This window comes from Schistocerca americana, chromosome X, assembly GCF_021461395.2.
Source record: "Schistocerca americana isolate TAMUIC-IGC-003095 chromosome X, iqSchAmer2.1, whole genome shotgun sequence".
NCBI lineage: Eukaryota > Metazoa > Arthropoda > Insecta > Orthoptera > Acrididae > Schistocerca > Schistocerca americana.
This window is the reverse complement of record NC_060130.1, coordinates 539,588,589-539,611,393: the sequence shown is the minus strand read 5'-3', so window position 1 is coordinate 539,611,393 and position 22,805 is coordinate 539,588,589. Positions and strand designations below refer to the sequence as shown.

General features: G+C 42.1%; 1 protein-coding gene across 3 annotated transcripts in view; it reads right to left on the bottom strand.

The window, feature by feature from the left end:
* LOC124555563 (carbohydrate sulfotransferase 5-like) overlaps window positions 1-22,805 on the bottom strand; it is a 641,036-nt gene that overhangs the window by 134,809 nt on the left and 483,422 nt on the right. The window contains exon 2 of one of the 3 annotated variants that reach the window (XM_047129520.1): window positions 15,852-15,957. The exons of the other annotated variants lie outside the window; for them this stretch is intronic. Coding sequence (XP_046985476.1) covers window positions 15,852-15,934 — 83 coding nt within the window. The 5' untranslated portion in view covers window positions 15,935-15,957. The remainder of the gene's footprint in view (window positions 1-15,851; window positions 15,958-22,805) is intronic. 3 annotated transcript variants of the gene reach the window in all.

Here is a 22,805-nt window from a genome sequence, read left to right as displayed (position 1 = left end):
TGTGTATTGTTCACCGGTTGGGACTCTTACCAAGATGGGTTAACGGAAGTGGTGTATAAGATTTAAAGAGGAGCTGAAAGCTTAGTCAGGGGTTTTGTTAGCTAGCGTGGAAGCGACAGAGAGAACTTCATCAAACTCCAGTGTGAGACGTTACAACAAAGGCACTGCGCGTCTTGGAAAGCGTCAGTCTCAAAATCAGGCCTTGTGGAACACGTGCTGCGGACTGATGTCTGTGGGTGTTACTGAACGTCAGCAAAGAGTAACATGTGGTTAGCACACCGCTCTGTTGGTCATTACAGTACAGTGTACCAAACCTGAGGCCTTCATTTATGTCCTCCACTGTCACCACAACGCGAAGAACACCCAAAGCCAGTCCTCCTAAGACGCAAAAATCATTGACGCTACCGTGAATCGACGCTGTGTTCTCAAGAAATATATTGCTCCCTCCAATGCAAAGGGCGGTCCATACTTGTCGAATCGCCTTTCTAAAACTAACACAGGTGGATAAAACAAATTTAAAGTCAAGACTAAGGGTGAGACAAATGAAAAACAGATCGAGGGAATAAATTAAGTAAGTAAGCTGTTTACTACTTCACCTTAACTGTTAACACATGTATGCCAATATGAGACAAGAAGGTCAATGCCTTCATGCAAAAATGATTACCGTTGGCTATGGAACCATGATTGTACCCAGGCGTGCACCTTTTCGTCCGAACGAAATCGACGGTAAGGAACGTTTATCTTCAGAGCTCCAAAAATATGGAAATCGCATGGGGAGAGATCGGGACTGTATGGAGGATGTGTAAGGGCTTTCCATCGAAACTTCTGCAGCGCAGTCTGAACAGCCTTGGCAACATGTGGACAGGCAATAACCTGCAACAGAATGATGCCGTCCATTAACAATCCTGGGCGTCTGAACTTGATGGCGCACTTCAATTTTTGCAAATTGTCCACGTACCGCTGTGCGTTAATTGTGGCACCATGTTCCAGAAAGTCAAAGAGTAGCTGGGGCTTGCAGTCAAACAAAAAGGTCATCATGACTCTCTCGGAGCTAGCGTGCACGGCCTTGGATTTTTTCGGTGGGGGTTAATCCACGCGCTTCCATTTCTGGCTCTGACGCTTTCTCTGCGGCTCAAAATGGTAACACCATGTTTCACCTACCGCGACAGTACGGAGCAGGAAACGATAATCTTCATCGTCATACCATTCCAGGTACTTCAGCGTTATCGATATTCTGTTCAACTTCCGGTCAGGCCGTGGGGAACCCACTGCGCATTGACGTTCCGGAACATCAGATCTTCTGCCATGATAGTGTGAGCAGTACCGCGAATGATGCCCAAAATGAGCTAAATGTCTTACACCGTCCGCTGGCGGTCATTTCTGACGGCAGCATCCACCACAACAACGAAAGAAGAGGTAATGACACGATGAGCCTGTCATGGTCGACTGCTGTCTTTCAGTGACACCCGAGTTCAACGTTCAATCCACGCAAAACACACGCGCAAATGACATACTGTGTTCGCCATATACAGCAGACATTCGGGTACGAATTTCACTTCCTGACACTCCTTCTGCAAACAAAAACCGTACTATATCTCCATGTTCCTCTTTCCCGGACTCCATAGTGAAGCTGGATGTACACACGAGTCGTTGACCTCAGCTCAGACACATCTAACAAACAATTAGTACAATGGTGAACGTTCGCGCTGTTCCCAGGTGAGTCCAAATAGAAGGCACTTCTGCAGGGCAACTCAAACTTTTTTGGTCAAACTGAAACCGTTGGTAGTGGCGTCCACAAACGATTATATTGAGATAGGGAACCAATTGCCGGCAACGGATATTTATTGTGTTATGGACATACACAGTGTACGCCGCATACGAACAACGTAGCTCGTAGTAACTAAGGCGTTCAGATAACAAACGGGACTTGTCATGATTTTTGGGGTGTATGAGTTATTACTGTAGTTGTTATTTTCACACGATTCCAGATCTGTTGGTTCTAAAATGGGGTTTGTTGAGTGTTTTTTTTTCCTATCAAACCGAGTGCTGAAATTTCGTTTCGTGCAGAAAGAGGACCTGAACAGAGACAAGTCCCTACACTGCACGAAAGAACTCCAGGCGTGATGGCAACACTGTAGCGGGATGGAGTAAACAGCTGTGATATTTCGAAATGACTTCGGTGATAGAACCGTCAGACGAATCCGGAGACGATTTACATGGATTTATAAAGAAGAAACGATGCCCTGAATTGTGGGAGAGAAGTGTGATAAAACAAAAGAAGGTCAGGGTTTGGAGCGTATCAACTAGAAAGGACAGGGGGAGATTGCAGTTACATAGTCATATAATGTTCACTGTTTGTACTCTCTGCACTTAATACATCGACGGAAAAATGGTAATACCAAAAGATAATTAATGTAGAGTAATAAATTTTGGGCATGTATTTATCTAGGTAAAATATGTAAGTGATTAAAATTGCAAGATCACAGGTTAATATAAGCGCGAGGTAATCCATTGAATTGCTGGTACATTAATAACCAGTGTAACCGCCAGAATGTTGAATGCTGAGTCTACAAGTGATAATCGAAGAGATCGCTGTGTTATAGAGAAGTCTACGGATACCAGTGACTGTATGGTGGCCCCTCTTTCGATTGTACAAGAGGTGGGATTCTTCCCGCACGTCGGTCAGGGGTCCGGAAGAGGTCGTAGTGTAACGGTGAAACTCCTAACAAAAATAAAGGAAAACAGGAAATTTACATGTTTGAAGGTGTTGTGATTTGACATGTTAACTCTCACATGTTAGAAGCAAAGGCATTAAGAAGGATATTGACTTACATTATACTGTCTGTTTTGATACGTATGGTTTAATTATGAATGTTTATACAAGTAATAGCAATATGTAAGAACATATTGAAATGATCAAAAAGAATATTTTGCTTGAAAATAGACTATTTTTTTAGTGGCATGATATTTATGATAAAATGAGTGTTGTTTAAATCAAAAAGAGAATATGTCAGTCATTTTCTATTACAGTTTTCTATTATTTGCCTTTTTCTATGATTACAGATTATGGCACAAAACTGTCTTCTGCTTGATGAGCATGTGGGACTAACTATAAGGTTAGTTACTGTCAACGCCTCAATCCTTCAAATGGGTGGCCGCCACTCTCAGTGCATGTATTTGTGCCGCACTCCCGCAAAGATCCCGGATGTCTGTTGTACACAAGAACATGGGCGGGTTGTGAACAGCGTACACCCCCGACCACCAAGGGCTCATGCTGTCTGTCTCCTGATACAAATATACCAGGGATCTCTGAGAGAGTGCGGCAGAACTACTTGCGCCGTTGCCGTGCATACATTGAACAACTTGATTGGAAAGAACACATAGAAAATATTGTGGGGAAGGCGAACCAAACACTGCGATTTGTTGGCAGAACACTTAGAAGATGCAAAGATCTATTAAAGAGATTGCCTACACTACGCTTGTCCGTCCTTTTTTGGAGTACTGCTGCGCAGTGTCGGATCCTTGCCAGACAGGATTAACGGTGCACATCGAGAAAGTTCAAAGAAGAACAGCACGTCTTGTGTTATCGAGAAATAGGGCAGAGAGTGTCACGGACATGATGCAGAATTTGTGGTGGACATCATTTAAACAAAGGCGTTTCTCGTTGCGGCGGGATCTTCTCACGAAATTTCAGTCACTAACTTTCTCCTCCGAATGCGAAAATATTTTGTTGACACCGACCTACATAGGGGGAAACGATCATCACAAAAACATAAGGAAAATCACAGCTCGCACGGAAAGATATAGGTGTTCGTTTTCTCCGCGAGTTGTTCGAGAGTGGAATAATAGACAATTATTATGAAGGCACTTAAGTGTGATTTGCAGAGAATCCATGGAGATGTAGATTTTGATTACCATGAGCTACGTTGTCATTCGGTGTACGCTGTGTATGTCCATAACACGATAAATATGACTTTCAGACCACTGGTTCTCTATCTCAATATAATCGGTTGTGGACCCACTATCACCTGTTTTAATTTGACCCAAAAGGTGTGAGACACCCAGCTGACATACACGAAACTGCGTTACCAACGTCCGCGCCATGCTCGTTCTACAGTCTGTCTCGTTTTCATTTCACTGCTCCTTACAGTATGACAGAGGAGAATGGGAAAATCTGTGAGGCTATGTTATTAACATGGCGGCCATTTTAGAGGACATCTAAGTAGCTAAAACCAAACCAATTACTGTTGCATGATTGGACTTAATTTGTAATGTTGTAAGGCATGAAATCTCAGTATATGTGAGCGATTATTTTCTTCGCCGTCAACAGAATACGTTTTTCTTTGGTTCTTGATTTATGTCCAATTCCACGTCATTTACTTAATTCGTAATAGCATTGGTCTTGCAATTTTGAATAGCACTTTTTGGTGAGTTTAGCAAGAGAGTAGGCGGTATCTGAGCTAGGATAGGAGTCAGCAACAAATAACAGTTTCATGGAAGTCGGTTAGTTCGAGATAACTAATCACGATTGACTACAAATAAAATTCAAAGCTATACTAAAACTGTAGTTTTTAATCTCCGAACACACTAATGCTGCGACTATACACTAGGTACCTCTCACCTATAACGTAATGAACTGAGAGCGTACTTTGTATGGGATTTGTACATATTATTTTGCTGTCAGGTAGGTAACGTTCAGATACATGCAAACACTTTCTGTATTCTATCTGTCTCTGACGCTTACTAGTACGAAAGAAAAACATCTTGAATTGAAAGTGCAACAATATTGGAAGCTTTTAAACCCCGGAGCCTTCCGGCATTTTCAGTTGGTAGAAGAACAACAGTGAACGGTTATACAGTTTAAAGATTTCACGACAGAAGACATTGGGTACACTTGCTACTAGTCAATATCAATTGCGTGTTCTGGTTATATTCAAACTGATGCTAAATTGTTCCTCATGTTTCTATGTATCGTATAAATTTCATTTTATTTGTTTCCGAATTTTAACTATTCTTCTGTGTTGCGTTTCTGAGCCGAAGGCTGACAACCAACCTAGAATTTGGCTACACGAGTGTGGAAAACCGCCCAAAAGCCATACTCGGGCTGCCTGGTGTACCTGACCTACAGTCGGTAATCTGGCACGAATCTCTTTCACCTCCCTGTCTTTCACGCCAGCCTATTTCGATTTAAAGCTATACGAATAGGTCAAGTCCAAAGTAGTCTGTGATAGAGCAATCTGTTGTAAAGATACGTTTCCGACCATTTCTCATCTGTGCGTTACCAGTGATAGACAGGAACTTCTGGTTTATCAAGTCTTGCAAATGGACTGCGTTTGACGAGCCTATTTCCCATGTTCGCCGCTGGCAACGATAAGCGTTCACAGCTCTGTCCTATATACAGTACGGAACATTGCTGTATGGCGTGGGCAAACACATTTCTAGCGACAGTAAAGCGTGACAAACGGCCGTTCTTCAGCAGACCACAACAGAGCGGCCGTAGGAGTCTGTCGATTCAGAATCGATCATACATACCGTGCCAGGCAATGACGCAAACCCACTTGCAAACGGACGCTGCCTACGCGGAATTTCGGCACACATAGAACTATGACGCGAATGACAAATGCTGAATATTGCCTGACTCAGACTTTCTGTGAATTACATCTATTCGCTTGTTTTCGGATGCTGTCATACGAAAGAGTAACAGAAAAGTTAACAACGGGCGTAGTGTTGAAGGAAGATTGAATAATTCAACTGAATAATTCACGTACGGTCAAATGGATGGGTATGACTGAGATGTACAGAGATACCAAGAATGTTGCGCTAACCTACAATCAACAGCGGCTTCTTGGAGTAGCCTCGACCACATACGACAGAACGTATCGGAATTCCTACCAAGGTCCGAAGATTTTTCTACTCCGTGATCTACGAGCAATAATGGTCATTTCTCATATCTCACGTTTTTGAAACGATGTTGCAATAACTTCTTGTTGTGTAACCAGATTTTCTTTCCCTTAAGAAACGCAGGTGTCTAGATTAACTTCTCATCACGTGAAATACTGTTTTAACGGTGGCTATGAAAAAATTACGAAAAAGTTAAAAGGACATACAAAATAGCTGCAGTTTTATAAAAATATGCAGGTTAATGAAAAGCCGCTCCAATCGCTTTTCATTAATTGAATACACAGTTGCGGAATCAACACCCTTCGCACGTGGGGGAACTAAAGAATATTCATGCCAATGATTCTGCCTTTGCGATGGGTCTCATGAAATGTATTTCTTTTTTACTAAAACACAGAAATTTATTGAACAGTGGTCTTCTATTCTCTATCAATTTGACAGTTTAAAATTTTCGCTGACATTCACATCTAGTTTCCGAATCACGCTAGCATAGACTCAGATTAAGCATGGTAAGGATTCCTCGTGCTGAAGCACCGTTCGATGCTAACATTATACTGATGTTTAAGTAGTATTTTGCACCTTATGTCACAGCTGCACATGATTATACCTAGCTGTGTACAGCAAGAACTAGAACATATATGTAAATATACAGGCAATACGCAGTAATTTTCCCACGATAGCACTTCTCTGTAGACTGCAAAATTCCCTGTCAAAAATCCGAGAGATCAACTGACACTGTTTGCTATTACTACTCACATTGCGCGTGTTGTTATAAGGGCACACATAATTATTAGAGGTTCAGTAGCTGCATCAATGTGTAACGTGAGAAGGGAGTCTGTGTTAAGCAGCTCTTCATAACTGTTTCTGTTTACTTTCAACCCAGTTGAAAATAAATTAAAAATTTACGCTTACAGCAACAATAGCACAGGATAAATTTTCTTCTCATATTATAGAATTTTACACTGGATCCCACACAAATCTCAGCGCCATAAATCTATCGATAGATTGTCTTCGACCATAATTCCATTACCTTGTGTAGCCTCCTCTGGCTACAACGAAGTCCTGCAGTATTGCATAGTAACGATAGCAAGACGAGTCGGCTATACCGTTACTTCCACCTGTTGACGCGAATGGTCAGGTGGAGTCATGGATAAAGTAGATGGGACCAGACGCCGACTAATAATGCCCCACATGGACTACAGAGGGGCCAGTTCTAGTCATTGTCCTGGAGAGTGACACTGACGAACATATTGCAGAGCACGTTCAGTAACGCTAGTAGTGTGTGTGCTCAGACATTGTCCTACGAGGCGAGACTATCTCCCTGGTGTTGCAGGAACGGCAACAGAATGGTTTATTCGATGTGATGTAACCTACAGTGTTCAGTTTCCTCTCAAAAAACCCCAGACTTGCACCGTCATTGGAGACAATAGTGTTTTAATTATGTGCACTACTTCGTGTGGGTTTGAAGGGGGACTTTGTGACAGTGGCAGATATGGATAGTGCAAAAATCTCAGGAATTTTTCTTCTGTTTATTTTTTTTTTGTTTTGCAGTGTTTTATACCGTCTCCAAAGTAATCACTTCATTATCAAACGGGCATACGTACACGACAATTCCGAAATACACATCGAAGTTGAGGCGCAGACTAATTAAATCCGTTGGCAATTTCCAAGAAACGCTGCCATTAAAGTCGTGGCCTGCTTGCGAGCGATATATATCGAACAGTCGACTCTCGATGCGGTTAATACGGATATTGTTTTCTGCTTTGACAATGGAACGTCGCGCAAGAGTAGTAAAACGTGGTATGAGAGTAAATATTTCTGTTTTTATATTTTCACAACTTACGACTATCTGGTAAATCTCTCTCCTGCGAGACTCTCCCAATTTTCCTAAAAGATGTGTAAAACGTGTATCATGGATACAGCAACAAATGAATGGTGCCTACACCAGACACAGTATTGTGCACGACGACGATATATCTGATGAGTAAAGTAAACGATATTATTTATTTCACTGAGTGAAAAAATTGCGAATACTCACTCTTTTTAATGACTTTCTGTTTTCAATGAGTTCGTCTTTTGTCGTCTCTCTTGTCAATATCTCGAGAGTCGAGCCTTCGCAACATATCGCTCGTAGTGAGGCAGCGATTTCGATTTGCACCGCTTCTTGAAAATTACCGATTAGTTGAGCTCAGATAAAATCGCTCAAACTTGGCCCCTTTTGTTCCACTGATAGGTAATGACTTGCCTCTTATTATGTGCAACGTATTCCAAAAACATACATGAAATTTAATTAAATGTTAATGCATTAAGAGACTTTGGTAGATTGCTAATGGAGATGGCTCCATATGAGGCTAAGACAGTGTTCTTAATTTGGTGTCTAAACTTTCATGTTACGTGTAGACGGTAATGTAGGCCTATTCACGCTAGCGTTGTTACCGAATCAAAGTCCCCCAACCAACAGCTTATAGGGGACGCGAAGGGTGGTTAACTGCAGCATCTGTGCGTTGGGAACAGCCGACTTTCTCCATTTGGCACATCTCTCCACATGCAATAAATTGTGCGAACTAACAGATGCCCTCACCATAAGCACTGGAAATGAAAATGAAGTGTGATCGGAGACGTCACAGCCTCCACAAGTAATGTCGCTATTGCAGTGGAATCGATAGGGAGGTGGCCGATCTGAATACTGCAGCTCGAAAAAATTATCGACGTCAGATGAGAAATGTAAGTTACCAGTTGTCATCCATCCAATTCATGATAATCTGATTATGAACCAATGTTCTAGTCTAAAACCTAGGTCTCTTCACAAAGCCTCAGAGAGGGAGGGCATGTGGCACTACAGATGGCATTTCATCTGTCGGAGTAGAAATTCCCAATGCAAATCGTTAGTCTTACTTCTTTGTGCAAATATTAATAAACAAATAAAACATCCTTAAAATTAATGTCTAATGTACGTATAACACATCATTTTACATGGTCTTCATGATTCCTTTCATGTGCTGTGGTCTTCAGTCCAAAGACTGGTTTGATGCAGCTCTCCATGCTACCCTGTCCTGTGCAAGCTTCTTCATCTCGAAGTACCTACTGCAACCTACATCCTTCTGAATCTGATTAGTCTATTTGTCTCTTGGTCTCCCTTTACGATTTTTACCCTCCATGCTGCCCTCCAGTACTAAATTGGTGATCGCTTGATGCCTCAGAACATGTCCAACCATAGGATCCCTTCTTTTAGTCAAGTTGTGCCTCAAATTCCTCATCTCCCCAATTCTATTCAGTACCTCCTCATTAGTTACGTGATCTACCCATCTAATCTTGAGCAGTCTTCTGTAGCACCACATTTCGAAAGCCTCTACTCTTTTCTTGTCTAAACTATTTATAGTCCATGTTTCATTTCCATACATGGCTACACTCCATACAAATACTTTCAGAAAAACCTTCCTGCCACTTAAATCTGAACGCGATGTAAATAAATTTCTCTTCTTCAGAAACGCTTTCCTTGCCATTGCCATTCATACTGTATCATCAAACTACTATGCTCCACACCATTCATATGTAATTACTTTAATTATCCTATAAGCCCTGAAATGACAGTTTTACTATTTAATCTATGTGGAATATACTATGTTAGGGTTACAATATTATTAAGTAGTACTTAAATACACCACACGGTGCTGACTAAGCTGTTTGTGATGTTGTTAGTTTTCCGCCCCTGACAGACAAGTTATTGTAAATATAGAATGTGTAGTTACATCAAAGAAACAGCATTGCTGAATGTTAATCTAATGATACTTCACTTGTTGCATCATATCTCTGCATTTATGAGAAATGTTCACATCAGTGTTTCTGTTAATTAGTAGCCTTTCAACGTTGGTAAGTTCAGTATTAATCATCGTACAAAGAAGTTTTTTTTTAGGCAGGTGAATCGTCTCTCATTCTTTAAAACTGTGTATTCACATTCAGTGTATCTCAAATGGATCAACTACTTTGTTCGGTAAATGTAGCTACATTCATACACATACTCCAAAAACTATTCGTATAATACATGAGTTTATATTTACAGGGTGTGTAGATAGTGGAAAATTGTCAGAATGAAGTACAACAGGGATATGGACTTTTTACAGTGAAATGGAGATACAATAAAGAAACACAGATTTCCAGTTACATAAACATAGTATAACATTCAAAAGTGCCGGCCGCGGTGGTCGTACGATTCTAGGCGCTGCAGTCCGGAACCGCGGGACTGCTACGGTCGCAGGTTCGAATCCTGCCTCGGGTATGGATGTGTGTGATGTCCTTAGGTTAGTTAGGTTTAATTAGTTCTAAGTTCTAAGGGACTGATGACCTAAGATGTTAAGTCCCATAGTGCTCAGAACCATTTGAACCATTCAAAAGTAGAGATAGGCAATTTAGAATGCAAAATAAGCATTTGTGTGCAACACTGAAAATGATACTATGAACATGGAATGTTTTGGATACTACTTAATAGGTCCTCTTTTCCTCTTTATCATCTCTTGCATTCTCCTTGTCACAGATTTCACAAGGGATTTTGTGGTTAGCTTTGTAATTTTACGCCATTCCTCTAGTAGAGCGTTCTCTGGATCATTTCAATTGGATGTTTGATGATTCCTCATATTTTTGTCGAGTACATTCCACAAATTCTCTATTGGCAAATTCTCCATTGGATTAATGTCTGAGGACGCGTTGGTGTCGGCATCCATCGGGGACTGTTATACAACAGCCAAAGACTTGCATATAGAGTTGTGTGACACTTCCTGGCAGATGAAAACTGTGTGCCAGACCGAGACTCGAACTCGGGACCTTTGCCTTTCGCGAGAAAGTGCTCTACCATCTGAGCTACCCAAGCACGACTCACGTCCAGTCCTCACAGGTTCACTTCTGTCAGTACCTCGTCTCCTACCTTCCAAATCTGCCAGGAAGTTTCATATCAGCGCACACTCCGCTGCAGAGTGAAAATCTCATTCTAGAGTTGTATGTTTTGGATAATTATTTGTGTCAAAATATAATCCCCATAAAGACTCATATTATTCACACTTTTGGACAGATGTGTTTTCGGGATGTTTATGTAAACCTTGTGCTCCATAATTACATCAATAGAACACAGATTCTCAACACCTTTTGCACTCATGCAGCCCCAGAAAAGTACTGAACCTCCTTCATGTTTAACTGAGGCTGTTATATTTGTCTCTTCGAGTTCAGAATTCCGTTTTCTCTACGCTGTGACTCGCTCAGTTGGCTTAAACAGCTCAGATCGGCTCTCGTCCTTAAATACATCCTTCTTACATAAATCAAACCAATCGGATTTATGATTTCTTGCAAAAGAAACTCGCTTGCTTCTGTTAATTTAGACTGATGTATGGTTTCCTGCGTGCAGTTCGACCTCCACACCCAATTTCATAAAGCACATTCCTTACAGTCTGCGCTGAAACAGACTTTCCTGCGTGGATCTGAACTTCTAGGTTTGGAGCCCTTTGTTTTGGACTTTTCTAGATTTGCCTAAGTAGCTGTCCTTTTTCTATCTCCAACAGAAATGCGGAAGGACCGCTTTGTGATTAGTTTTCGTAGGTTTTGTTCTGATTAAACATTTATATAATAGTCTTCACTGTACTGGTGGGTTTGCCAATAATTTCTTCGATTTCTTGAAAAGATTCTCCTTTTCGAAACAAACTTTTGTCGTTTCGCGACGTTTTCCATACGTATTACCATAATTCTTGAGTATCAATAAAGAGCTTTCAATCCAGAGAGGGAACTATCCAATACAGTGGATGAAACAACTACATAAGGAAAGGGAGAGGATAGCGTGTTATCTATATCTATACTACTAATAAAACTGTAAAATCGTTGTGTCTGAACACAATAATCTCCAAAAATACTAGATGAATTTTCACGAGGTTTTCACAGGTAACTTGAGCGTAGCTTAGGTCAACGAATAGGCTTTATATCACCATAATCGGATGACGACAAAAAAGGTATCGTAATTTAAAGTTTTATCTACGTGACATAGAGTAACATATTTACTGTTTGAAAAAGTTGTTTACTCTTTGACGTTCAAACGATATATGTTGAAATGCTTTTATTGACTGATATGTTCAACGTAACATGATTCAACGTAATGAATACAATGATTATACAATCCCCAACGTGTTTAATTCGTACTTCCATATCATTATTATTAATTGCGAAAGTAAAGTGGACTACTATACTTCCATAAAATTGTTTTGAACTCTATCACCAAAGAGAAATCATCAGACCTTAGTGAACGTTTGTAACAAGTCTGCTCCTTCAGTTTCAACAATTCGAAAATGACTGGCTGAACTCAAAAGTGTCCATAAGTTTCTTGAATATGACAGAGTCGAAAGACTACTCTCCCAGTAATGCAACTACAGTGGAAAGCTTTAAATTAAACCATTTGTTTCCGCAAAACCTATTTTTATTTAACAATTATTATTATTATTATTAGTGGAGATGCCAATTTCAACTACACTGTCATTTAAAAGTGAACCATATCTTCCAGGGGTATATTGGCAAGCATGTAATTTTGTTAGGGAGTACGCAGTACTGGCCAAACATTTAAAAACATTTGAACTCCACATTAGAGAGTACACCAGAGTTCCATAAGGTCAGCCTTCGAGCAGGCGGTAAGCGGCACATCCACTGCCACTGAATTAATAGATTTTGATGAAAATTGTCACACCTTAAGAATACAGCCCACCGTCGAAAAACAGATTGCTTTTCCAATGGGAAATTAAGTCACTCTCCGAATTCCAAGTGTTATCACAGCTACATAGATGTGTGTTTGAACAAAGTACAGTAACAAGAAAAGGTGGCGATGAGCTTGATGTCTACATTAACACATAAGCACCGTAAGGCAGTGCACGGTGCGTGGCGGAGGGTACTTCGTACAGATGACACCGACTTTGTGTCCTATTCCATTTGCGTACTGAACGATAAAAATATAGCTTTTTGCAAGCCTCGGTACGCGCCCTTATCTCTCTGCTATTATTGTTACTGCTCTACGTGAGATATATCATGGGGGCAGTACGAATGTCTCGTTTCTTCCAAAGATTCCCATTTAAGTTCCCTGATTATCTTTGTTACACTTACATATGAGCTGTACTGACTGATCAAGATCCGAGCAGAGCATCTCTGAATTCGCTTGATGTGTGCTGTAATGCCTAAGAACTTCCAGCGCTGGAACATTACTCTACAACAGGCCACACTAGCGCCTTGTACGGTACATCATTGACAACTACATGGAACTTTTCCAGAATCGCTCCAGGAGTTCTAAACGTTCCACTTGCCTCCTGATTTTACGTGGTCGTCCCATTCCATAATGTTTCGTAGTGCTACCATCGAATATTGAAACGATGTGACATGCTCTAAAAGTTTGCCACTGAACTTGTAATGGGGTCTCTAACATTGTCTTATACTTAACCACGTTTATAGAGAACTTCAGTTCACTGCGCCAGGTTAAGTTTTGTCCACATCGTCCTGCCGTTCCTTAGGATCATCCAGCGGTGATACTTTCCAGTAGGCAACAGCATCGTCAGCGAACAATCCGATGACGTTGGTGCTAGTCCAATCAGGTAAATCATTTATCATTGTTGATAACAGTAGAAGTCCTTTCACACTTCTATGAGCACAACCAATATTAATTTAATTTCTATTGAAAATTTTCCCTGCAGCATGGCGTAATGAGTTGTATCATGTAAAACTTCTTAGATACAGTAACATATTTTTAAAGATAATCCGTTGGTTATCAGCTGATAATATGATACAGTGTCGAATGAATTTCGAAAATCTAGGAAGACAGACTGAACATGATTACCTGCGTCAGCCTTGCGTCATCTGCATGTATTCTGCAAGACGTCGTGTGCGAAATAAACCAGGTGCGCTTCAAACGACTGCTTTTCCCGAACTCCTGCTGGTTCTTTCAGAGTACCTTCTTTCCTGCCAGGAACGTCGTAATTTCAGAGCTCATAATATACTCTAGAATTCTGCTACGGATGTGAACGATATTGTGTTGTATATCTGCTCAACGCATCTTTGATGCTTTATAAAAACTGGAGTAATTTGCGAATCTTTGCAGTCACGCGAGACACTTCGCTGCGCGAGAATTTCTCAAGTTCGGAAAGGGACTAATTTCGCCTACTATTCCGTGTGAAATGTAACAGGAAATTCGTGAAGCCAAGAAGCCTTGGTTGCTTTATTTTCCATTCCTGCCAGGTTTTGGAAATATAATCACATAATTACCGCTTAAATTACCCCGTGAATTTTTCCATAGTTTCGGAGAATCAACAACTGAAACAAACAATTGAAATTAACTGGAACGTAGCCGTACAAGACTTTTAGTCAGACATAAGGGGTGATCAAAAAGTTTCTGTCGGCAAGGGATTAGTGTGGCATCCGTGTCCTTTCAACGTGTGTGCGGTCAGTACGGAAATGTGAGCTATGCGTCCAAACAGGACCAATGTGCTGTCATTCTTTTCTTGGCTGCTGAAGGACAAACACCGGTAGACATCCATCGGATAATGCAGAATGTGTATGGGGCAGCATGTGTACTGGAAACCACTGTTGTGGACTGGTACGCAACAAAGGCTGTTGCTGCTTCACGTTAACGCACGTCCCCATATCGTAAATGTCATAACACTGAAGTTACGCCAACTCAAGTGGGAGACGAGGTATCATGTATCAACATATCACTACGGGCGTCTTAAAGTTGGCAACAGAATTGCAAGTTCCTCTCAGACACCGACAGCAGTCGTGTGAGATCCGGCGGACCCAATGGAGTACGCCCGCTGAGTCACACCTCCAGCGGCTCCGTACCATGAGCGCCCTCTGCCGCTGCAGTATAAGATGCTCAGTGACAGTCACACAGCCCACTAGTACTCTGAGCTATTTCGCTATGTGACATTTCGCAGACGCCGCCTAGTCGTGCTCTAACACCGTCATTTGTGCTTAGTTCGTGGAACCTCATCCTTGGTGCTATTGTATTGGCTGGACTCTGTTTCTTGCTGCATTATTTGTAATAAGTCGTCGTTTGCTTGGAAATAAATCTTCTGTCTACTATGTTATCTTGCTCGATAATTATTTCTGTTCCTGTCCAACTTTTCTACAGCGACAATTGCCACACCACTCTACTACCAACCTCTCCTTACCATCTGTAGGGAGTCGCACACAACTGAAGACACTCAAGCACCCATCCTACAGTCTTTGTCTCTCCTCATGCGATTTAATGTCTGCGGTCCCTGAAAAAGGGCCATGAAGGGTTGATAAAGTACAGCAGGTAGTTACAGATTTCTTCAGGTAGCAGAACACAGTATTTTACCAAACAGGTATCTTCAACCTAGTGCGTCGGTGAAACGATTCCCTCAATGCTCACAGCGATTTTGCCTCACTGTAAGGCCTCCGAACGGAAACTTATTGATCGCCCCTTATTCTACGTCTGCTACTACTTTGTACAATGCGTCATTGATTTCTTAAGCTACATTCGTTGTTATTTCCATTAAAGGCATCAGCATATTGGAGTATCAACGTAACTGCTTCATATTGCTACAGAATGTAAACGTTGAAGAGCTAGATCAACTCTGGACCGTCATAAGAAACAGAAAGTTCAAGAACGAAACCATTATAATGTAGCGAATTAGACACCAACACCAAACTCGCTACGAACACCGCTAAAAGCATCACCACTGCCAGCATCACCACTGCCAGCATCACCACTCCCAGCACCTCCACCGCGAATGATTTATACTACAAGGAATAAATAATATTTAAGCCTACTAGAGACGACCGTCACCTCTCGGCAACTGTGGAACGGCTGCCCTTTACAGCTTTCTCCAGTACCGACACTACATCTAGCTAAATCGAAGCTTTGGCAGTCAGTGCGACGTGAAGAATCTAGGAAGCGGAGGCGTGCCGACTCGTGGACTCACCTCGCAGCGGTGGACCGGCGCCTGGCGTGGAACCTGAGGGGCGCCACGGGCGCGTTCATTTCTCCCGCGTGCCGCTCTCGCATCGCGAACGCCCTGCCGCGCTCATCTGCAAAACAACCACCACAGCTGATGCTTACGCTCAACCTCACCACCGTCACAGTCACCCACCAGCCCTCCATTACGGTTTCCTGCGCTTCTGCAGTCCCGTCAAAGCGTATATACCGATTCAGTGGTACAAACCCTAAAGTTGACCCCTGGCGTTGGTGGGATGTACTGAAACACAGAGGCGTGGATCTTCCTCTGTACTCGGCATAGTGCGCGAAGTGCGAATCTGTGATGATTATTTGCCCAACGTAGTGCTGCCTGTTTCATTATAGTTTACTGGGCGGATGCTATTCCATATTGAAGAAAAACCGCAGCAGCTGTTGTAATTCCTCTATCAACGGCATTTTTCAATCCTTTAATTAAAGATTTACAGTATATGCAGCGATTTTTATTCAGAAAAGTTGTTTGTTTCGTTAAGGATCATTAAGGAAATAACAAAAAGTTCCAGAACATTTTATCAACACTTGTGCTCCACAAACCACCTTAACGGTGTGTGGTGCAGAGCGCTTCCGGTACCACAACTGCTTCCTTCTTCGTTTTTCCATTCACGAATGCTATGAAGGAAAAACGGCTGTCAAACCTCCATGCGAGCTCTAATTTCTCTAATTTTGTCGTCGCGGTAATTTCGTGAGAGGTATATGGGACGAAATAACATGTTGTCCGACTCTTCTTGGAACGCACACTTTCTCATTTTCAACAGTAGTCTTCTCAGTGATGCACAGCGCCTCCCTTGTAGCGTTTGCAACTGGAGATTGTTTCCGTAATGCTCTCCCCCTTAGTAAACGATCCCCTGACATTATGTGGCACTATTCATTGAATCTTCTCTGTCTCTTCTATTAATTCAACCAGCTAAGAATCCCAGACCCACTTGCGCAGTTGAGTTACAGTCTGCTCTTGGCAGCAGCGAGGTGTGGACATCTCGTAAGCGTACTGCCAGTGGAGCTGTGTGTGGCTGTCATTTACTTCTGAGCAGTTGCGGGTTGTTGGGTATACGTTCTAAATACGGCGCAATCCTATAGATCGGCCACGATCAAAACCACTTCTCAACAGGATAATGCCAGACAACGCTCATATGAGACTGAACGATTCCTATGAGACCACCTGTGTCTGAATCCCCTGGAAATCGTTGGCATCCACTTCTCAATTATGGCCAGTGTCATTACGTCAAGATGACAAATGCCGACGTGTGCACAACCGTGGTGAACAAATTCACAAACTCACTTAAGTTCAAACAATCCAATGGTCACACTGTGGTCGTTACAGTGGACCAAGCGGACCTGGGCTTGCACACCCTTAGAGTCTTTGAACTCCTCTTTGAGATGGCAGCCGATGTCAAGACTGCAACCTTCTGACTGTACGGAAACGTGATAAGCCATGTGGTTGAGAAATGGCAGACGTTTGAGACTTACAAGGTGTACAATGGTGTTTGCGCAATAAAAATCGAACCGACAAAATACGTACCATCCTACCTGCTCATTGGCACTTGCTGTACTATAGTGATGTAGGACGGCCAACTGTGCACATATTCTGGGTGCAGCCAGGAAGGCCACGTCAGGTCGGTGTCTATTCAACGCCGACTAATACAAACGCCCATCGGAGAATCGGCGCCACCGGCTGTGGCGACGATCTTCCCCCTCACCTACATCAAAGCAGCGGCAACAAGCCTCATGAACTAAGAAACCACCGATTACCTACGGGTGCTGACGTCCTGCGAATCCAACGAGGTCACGACCCAGATCACGCCGCCACCTCAGGCGAAGATAACCCTGCAACACCCCCAACTGACGTTAATGGGTGAACCTCAAGAAAATATCGACGTCAATGCGGTGCCGACCTCGGCGTTCCGCACTGATGGAACAACAGTGACCGATCAACACCGATACTCGGACACGGAAACTCATGTTCGTAAGCAATGATCACCTCGCAAACGTAAAAGGCGATGGCGCGCGGCATCGAACTATTGCCTCTTCCTCACGATGGAACAGGAAAGCGACGGCGTTGAAGAGGGCATGGAGGACATGCCCACCGTGGGGGCGGGTCTACCTAACATCTTCCACGTTCAAGAGACATTAGCTGTGTAATAGAAGGGGTCGGGAAAACTGGCTACGTGAATCTCTTGCAGGAGAGTGATGTCGATGTGCGCGGCATGAAGCTTGTCTTGTAGCATGGAGAATATGGCGCGTACGGAAAGCGTTCAGGTTGATTTTTTCCAGCCTTCTCTCTGCCACAGGTGGTGTCGTCATGGACGACGATAGAATGTGATATCGTCGCCAAAACGCCGCTGACTCACTGCCACTTATTTGGTCACTGGAGCGGTAAGGGCACACTGGATGTCTCCTATCTTCTTCCTTCTCTTGTGAATGAGCGTCACATTCAACGTCGTCTGCGTCTATGCAACTTTCAGAGGTAATAGTATAGATCAAAACAAGAAAAAATGTCTAGTAAACGTGGGCTCTAAGATGCATGCCTTAACAGCTATGGGCACTTGTCCAGTAGAAGACATATGTTTCACATTAGCGAAGATGAACAAGTGATCATACCTCTCAACGTATGCACTTTAGGGCCTTTGTAGAAGAGATGTGATTCACAGTGGCGAAGATCAACAATCGTTCAGAGCTCTCAAGGTATGCATTTAAGAGTCCATGTTTACTAGACATTTTTCTTGTATTGGTTCATACTACCATCTCTGAAAGTTGTCTACCCAACATTCTCGGTAATAACGATACCGATTCATGCATTTCACTATCAGCGGCATCGGAACGATTTTCGCCTATATCTTTCGACCCGGTCGTTCTGGTCCACGGCCTCTTTACCTCAACTTTATACATTTACCCTTCTCCATCATACCTGAAAGTTGGTAACATCGTGCCGCGTGGGGTAGCCGCATGGTCCAAGGCGCCTTATCACAGTCCGCGCGGCTCCCCCCGTCGGAGGTTCGAGTTCTCCCTCGAGCATGGGTGTGTGTATGTCCTTAGTGTAAGTTAGTTTAAGTTAGATTAAGCAGTGCGTAAGCTTAGGGACTGATGACCTCAGCAGTTTGGTCCCATAAGACCTTACCACAAATTTGGTAACATCGTCACCGAATCACCCTGCATGCTTCCCATATGTAGCATGAGACTTTTCACACCCATACGGCGTAATAACATAAAGAAACTACTAAAATATCAGGCATAAGTAATAACTTGATGACGGAAAACTTATGGTTTACTGATCGACGTAAGTGAAATCGAAACGCCTGCACGACGTTGACAGTGGCAGAGAGTGACACGATTCGGCATAGAGTCAGCTTCGTCGCCTTGCCTTGCTGGCTCATCTAGGAAAGTAACGTTCTGGATGCGTTCGACGAACATTTCTGCCATCTGAGGATTTGCATCATTCTTCTGAGTTATAGGATTCTGGAGAGCTCTACGACATGAAGAGTCATACATTCGCTCCAGTTCCTAAAAATATCACAGCGCCGTCAGTGTTTCAGCTGTGGTCTGTGTCCGGATGACACCTGCATTCGACCTTAAACACCACTGATAACATTTAAAAAATATGCTGTTTCAAGGTATCGGAGCACTTAAGACCTGTCCTCAGAATGTTGTAAAAATGTCAAGCTGTGGCACGTCGATAGTTAAAAGTATTATAATGTCATAAAGTACATAGTAGGTTGGTTGATTAGTTTTAGGTTTACGGCGCTCAACATCATAGATATTAGCACACATCCTTTGAAGTGCAAAGGTATGGACAGAAATATAAACTATTCTAAATGTTTTACCCAATCAATGGCCTGTCCAGCTCCACTGATTATGCGAAAGTGAAAACTTTGTTTGCTTCCAACCATAGATACTCTTCGCAGAAAGTTCATAACAAAATTACTGCTAAAAGTTTCTCTTAGACATTTTAAACGCACTTGAATCCACAGTTTTCTTCGAAATCTTCATCGCAAGTCTTCGACAATTGCTAATAATATTAATATATTATTGTATGTTCATTTTCATGATTTATATTCTGTGTGGCTGCTCGACAGACATAGGCAACAACTTCTGCAGGAGAATACTCAGCCCGTAGATAACTTCGGCACGGACAATCTTTGTCATCTGACATGGTTACTGAGCGAGGTAGCGCAGTGGCAGCACACCATATTCGTATTCGGGAGGACCACGGTTCAAATCCCCGTCCAGCCATCCAGATTAAGGTTTCTTGTAAGTTTCCTAAATTACTTACGGAAATGAGGCAAATATACTCATAAATTTTTATAAAAGGGCCTCAGATGCAAGTACTATCAGCATATTGCAACGTGGTATAATGTGGAATGTTCTAAGATATCTTACAGTGAAAAGAAAAACTTTGATAGAGTAATTCGTATGAAAAGCCACGGTTACGTAATGCTTTCCAGCACAGTCGCCGCAGCAGATTATCTTTTCCACACCTCCAATTCCTGTTCTCCTTGTACCTGAAAGTTTCCAAGAATCTATAAATGTGAGGTTAATTATTTGGGATTTTGCTAACATCAATAATTAAACTGTTCATAGACCTGAATCAAATTATTATCTCAGTTTGAAAGGTACTGCAGTTTATAAATTCCCCAACGTGATGTAAACATCAGGCTGCTGCACAGAATTGTTGATTTAAATTTTCATACTGGTCTAAATTACTTTTGCTTAAATTACTGCTTCACTGTTTAACTTAAGTGCTACGCGTTTCTGTATGTGGAAAGTGCTACTAAAAGTGTTGAATGATATCACAGTCCTAGGGTCCCTATATTCTGGAAACTGTTTTGATCTGTGGTTGATTAATTTTCATTATAGAGATATTTTGTTTATTAAGCTAGTAAGTTAGTAAACGTTATACTTTGGAACGTTTTATTGCTTTGTTAATGCTTCACAGAAGCGAATTTTATAGAAGCTGTGAGTCACTGAGGTTTTTAACATAATCTCTCCCAATTCCAAGTCTAAGGATTTACATATTATTTCTGAGTTCTGAACGCAAAGAAGAAATCGGTATTGGCATGTACTCTCAAATTATTAGTTCGAGGTGGACTGGCGAACGTTTTTGTGTAGTCAGTTGGATATTCTTCCCATTGCTTAATGAACCTAGGTTCGAATCTCGTTTAAAGCTTTATTCTCTATTTCTATACAATGCAATGTTTTGAAACGAAGTTAACAGTTCGATATATTTAATCCTTTAGACACACGAATACATTCACGTAATCCTTGAAAAGGGATAAGACTTATTAATTTGCATTTAATAAAAGAAGTGCCATAGGCTACTTTGGAGAGGAAACGGTCGGTTTCCGTTCCTAATCTGAGCTTTTCCTCCACGTCTAATGAGAACATTTACTTTCATGTTTTGCATAATGAAAGCTCGCGTGCCATGCGAGGATCGGCGATGGAACAACGAGATTGGAGACACAGTTCTGGGAGACATCGTGAGGTATTATTGACATTGGTACTTTCAATCGCGTCTCAAATGTTGCCACCTCTTCTTACAGTGTAGTAAGAAAGGTCAGCGTGGCGATCAGTTCGCCGAACTTCACAGCATGCATCAATGAGGTTACTCTCCTATGTGGTATGACATACTGGTGTCTCAAAGTCGACAATGGAACTGCAGGTTTCTGTTAGACGCCTATAGCAGTCATGTGAGGACTCGGCAGTCATATGGGCCCACCGGGCGTCCAGTGGCTCTGTACTACGACCTCCCTCTGCTATCACGATACAGGACGGCTGGCGGCAGTCATACACCCATACCCACTTGGAGCCACTTCGGTAAGTGATGCTTTGTGAGGCTACACAGACGCCGCCAGGTCACGGCTCCAAATCCAGCGTTCGTGCGTAAGTACAGAGAGCCACGTCCTTGTTGCTCTTGTCTTAGCTGGACTCTATTTCTCGCTGCATTATTTGTGATGAGTCTTTGTACGCTACGAGAAATACAAGTTAAGTAAATCTCCTGTTTACTGTGTTAACTTGTTTCCTAATCATTTCTGTTCTTGCCCAGTCCAAAACATTCTAGGATCCATATTGTTGCATGCTTTCTTACAATCGCCACGGAATATCGCACTAATATGAACTAATACTGATGGCGATACTGTCTTTGAACGTTGCTGCTTACGCTCAGCGCAGTGAGCAGAATTTACTTCTACTTCTATTTATGCTTATAAAATCAAACATGTCTTGTTTTTATCTGAATAATAAGAAATAATGATGCTGTCAATAAACTCGAATAAAAAGAATGCTATTAATGGAAAGCAATTTATTAGAGAGAGAATACCAACTCAACTGGAGGATGTAGGGAGGAGGCAGCGATGTCCTTGTCAGGGGAATAACCCGGTTTTCGCTGAAGTGTTGTAGTCACTGAAAACTGAATCAAGCCTGCTGTATACGGTTTGAGGCCGATTCGCCCCAACTGCAGGGAACATTGAGCCCAACTGTGTCTGGGTCCAGAAATTTTTGTATGTTTCTAGTACAAAGGGCATGTTATAATGTGCGTCTCATAACGAAAAAAATTTCAACCAAGATAAGTGTACGTACACAAAGATTTATGTTTTAAAGCGATACTGTGACTTACTACATCGTAGTTCTCAGCCACAGTTATTCGAAAGAGTGAATGCTGACCTCTGGAAAGCCGGTATTCGATTACATCTCCGTAATTTACTTTACATACGACCTTTTTGAAACAAATGAAAATTAGAATTGCATGTTTTGAGCGATCAATTTTCTTTATTTTTAACGGTTAACGGGATCATTCATCTAAAAAATTACTAAAAATTTATTCACAGTTGCGAATATGATCCACCTTCGGCTCTACATTGGAATGACAACAACGAAAATTTGTACCGGACGGGCACTCGAATCCGGATTTCCCACT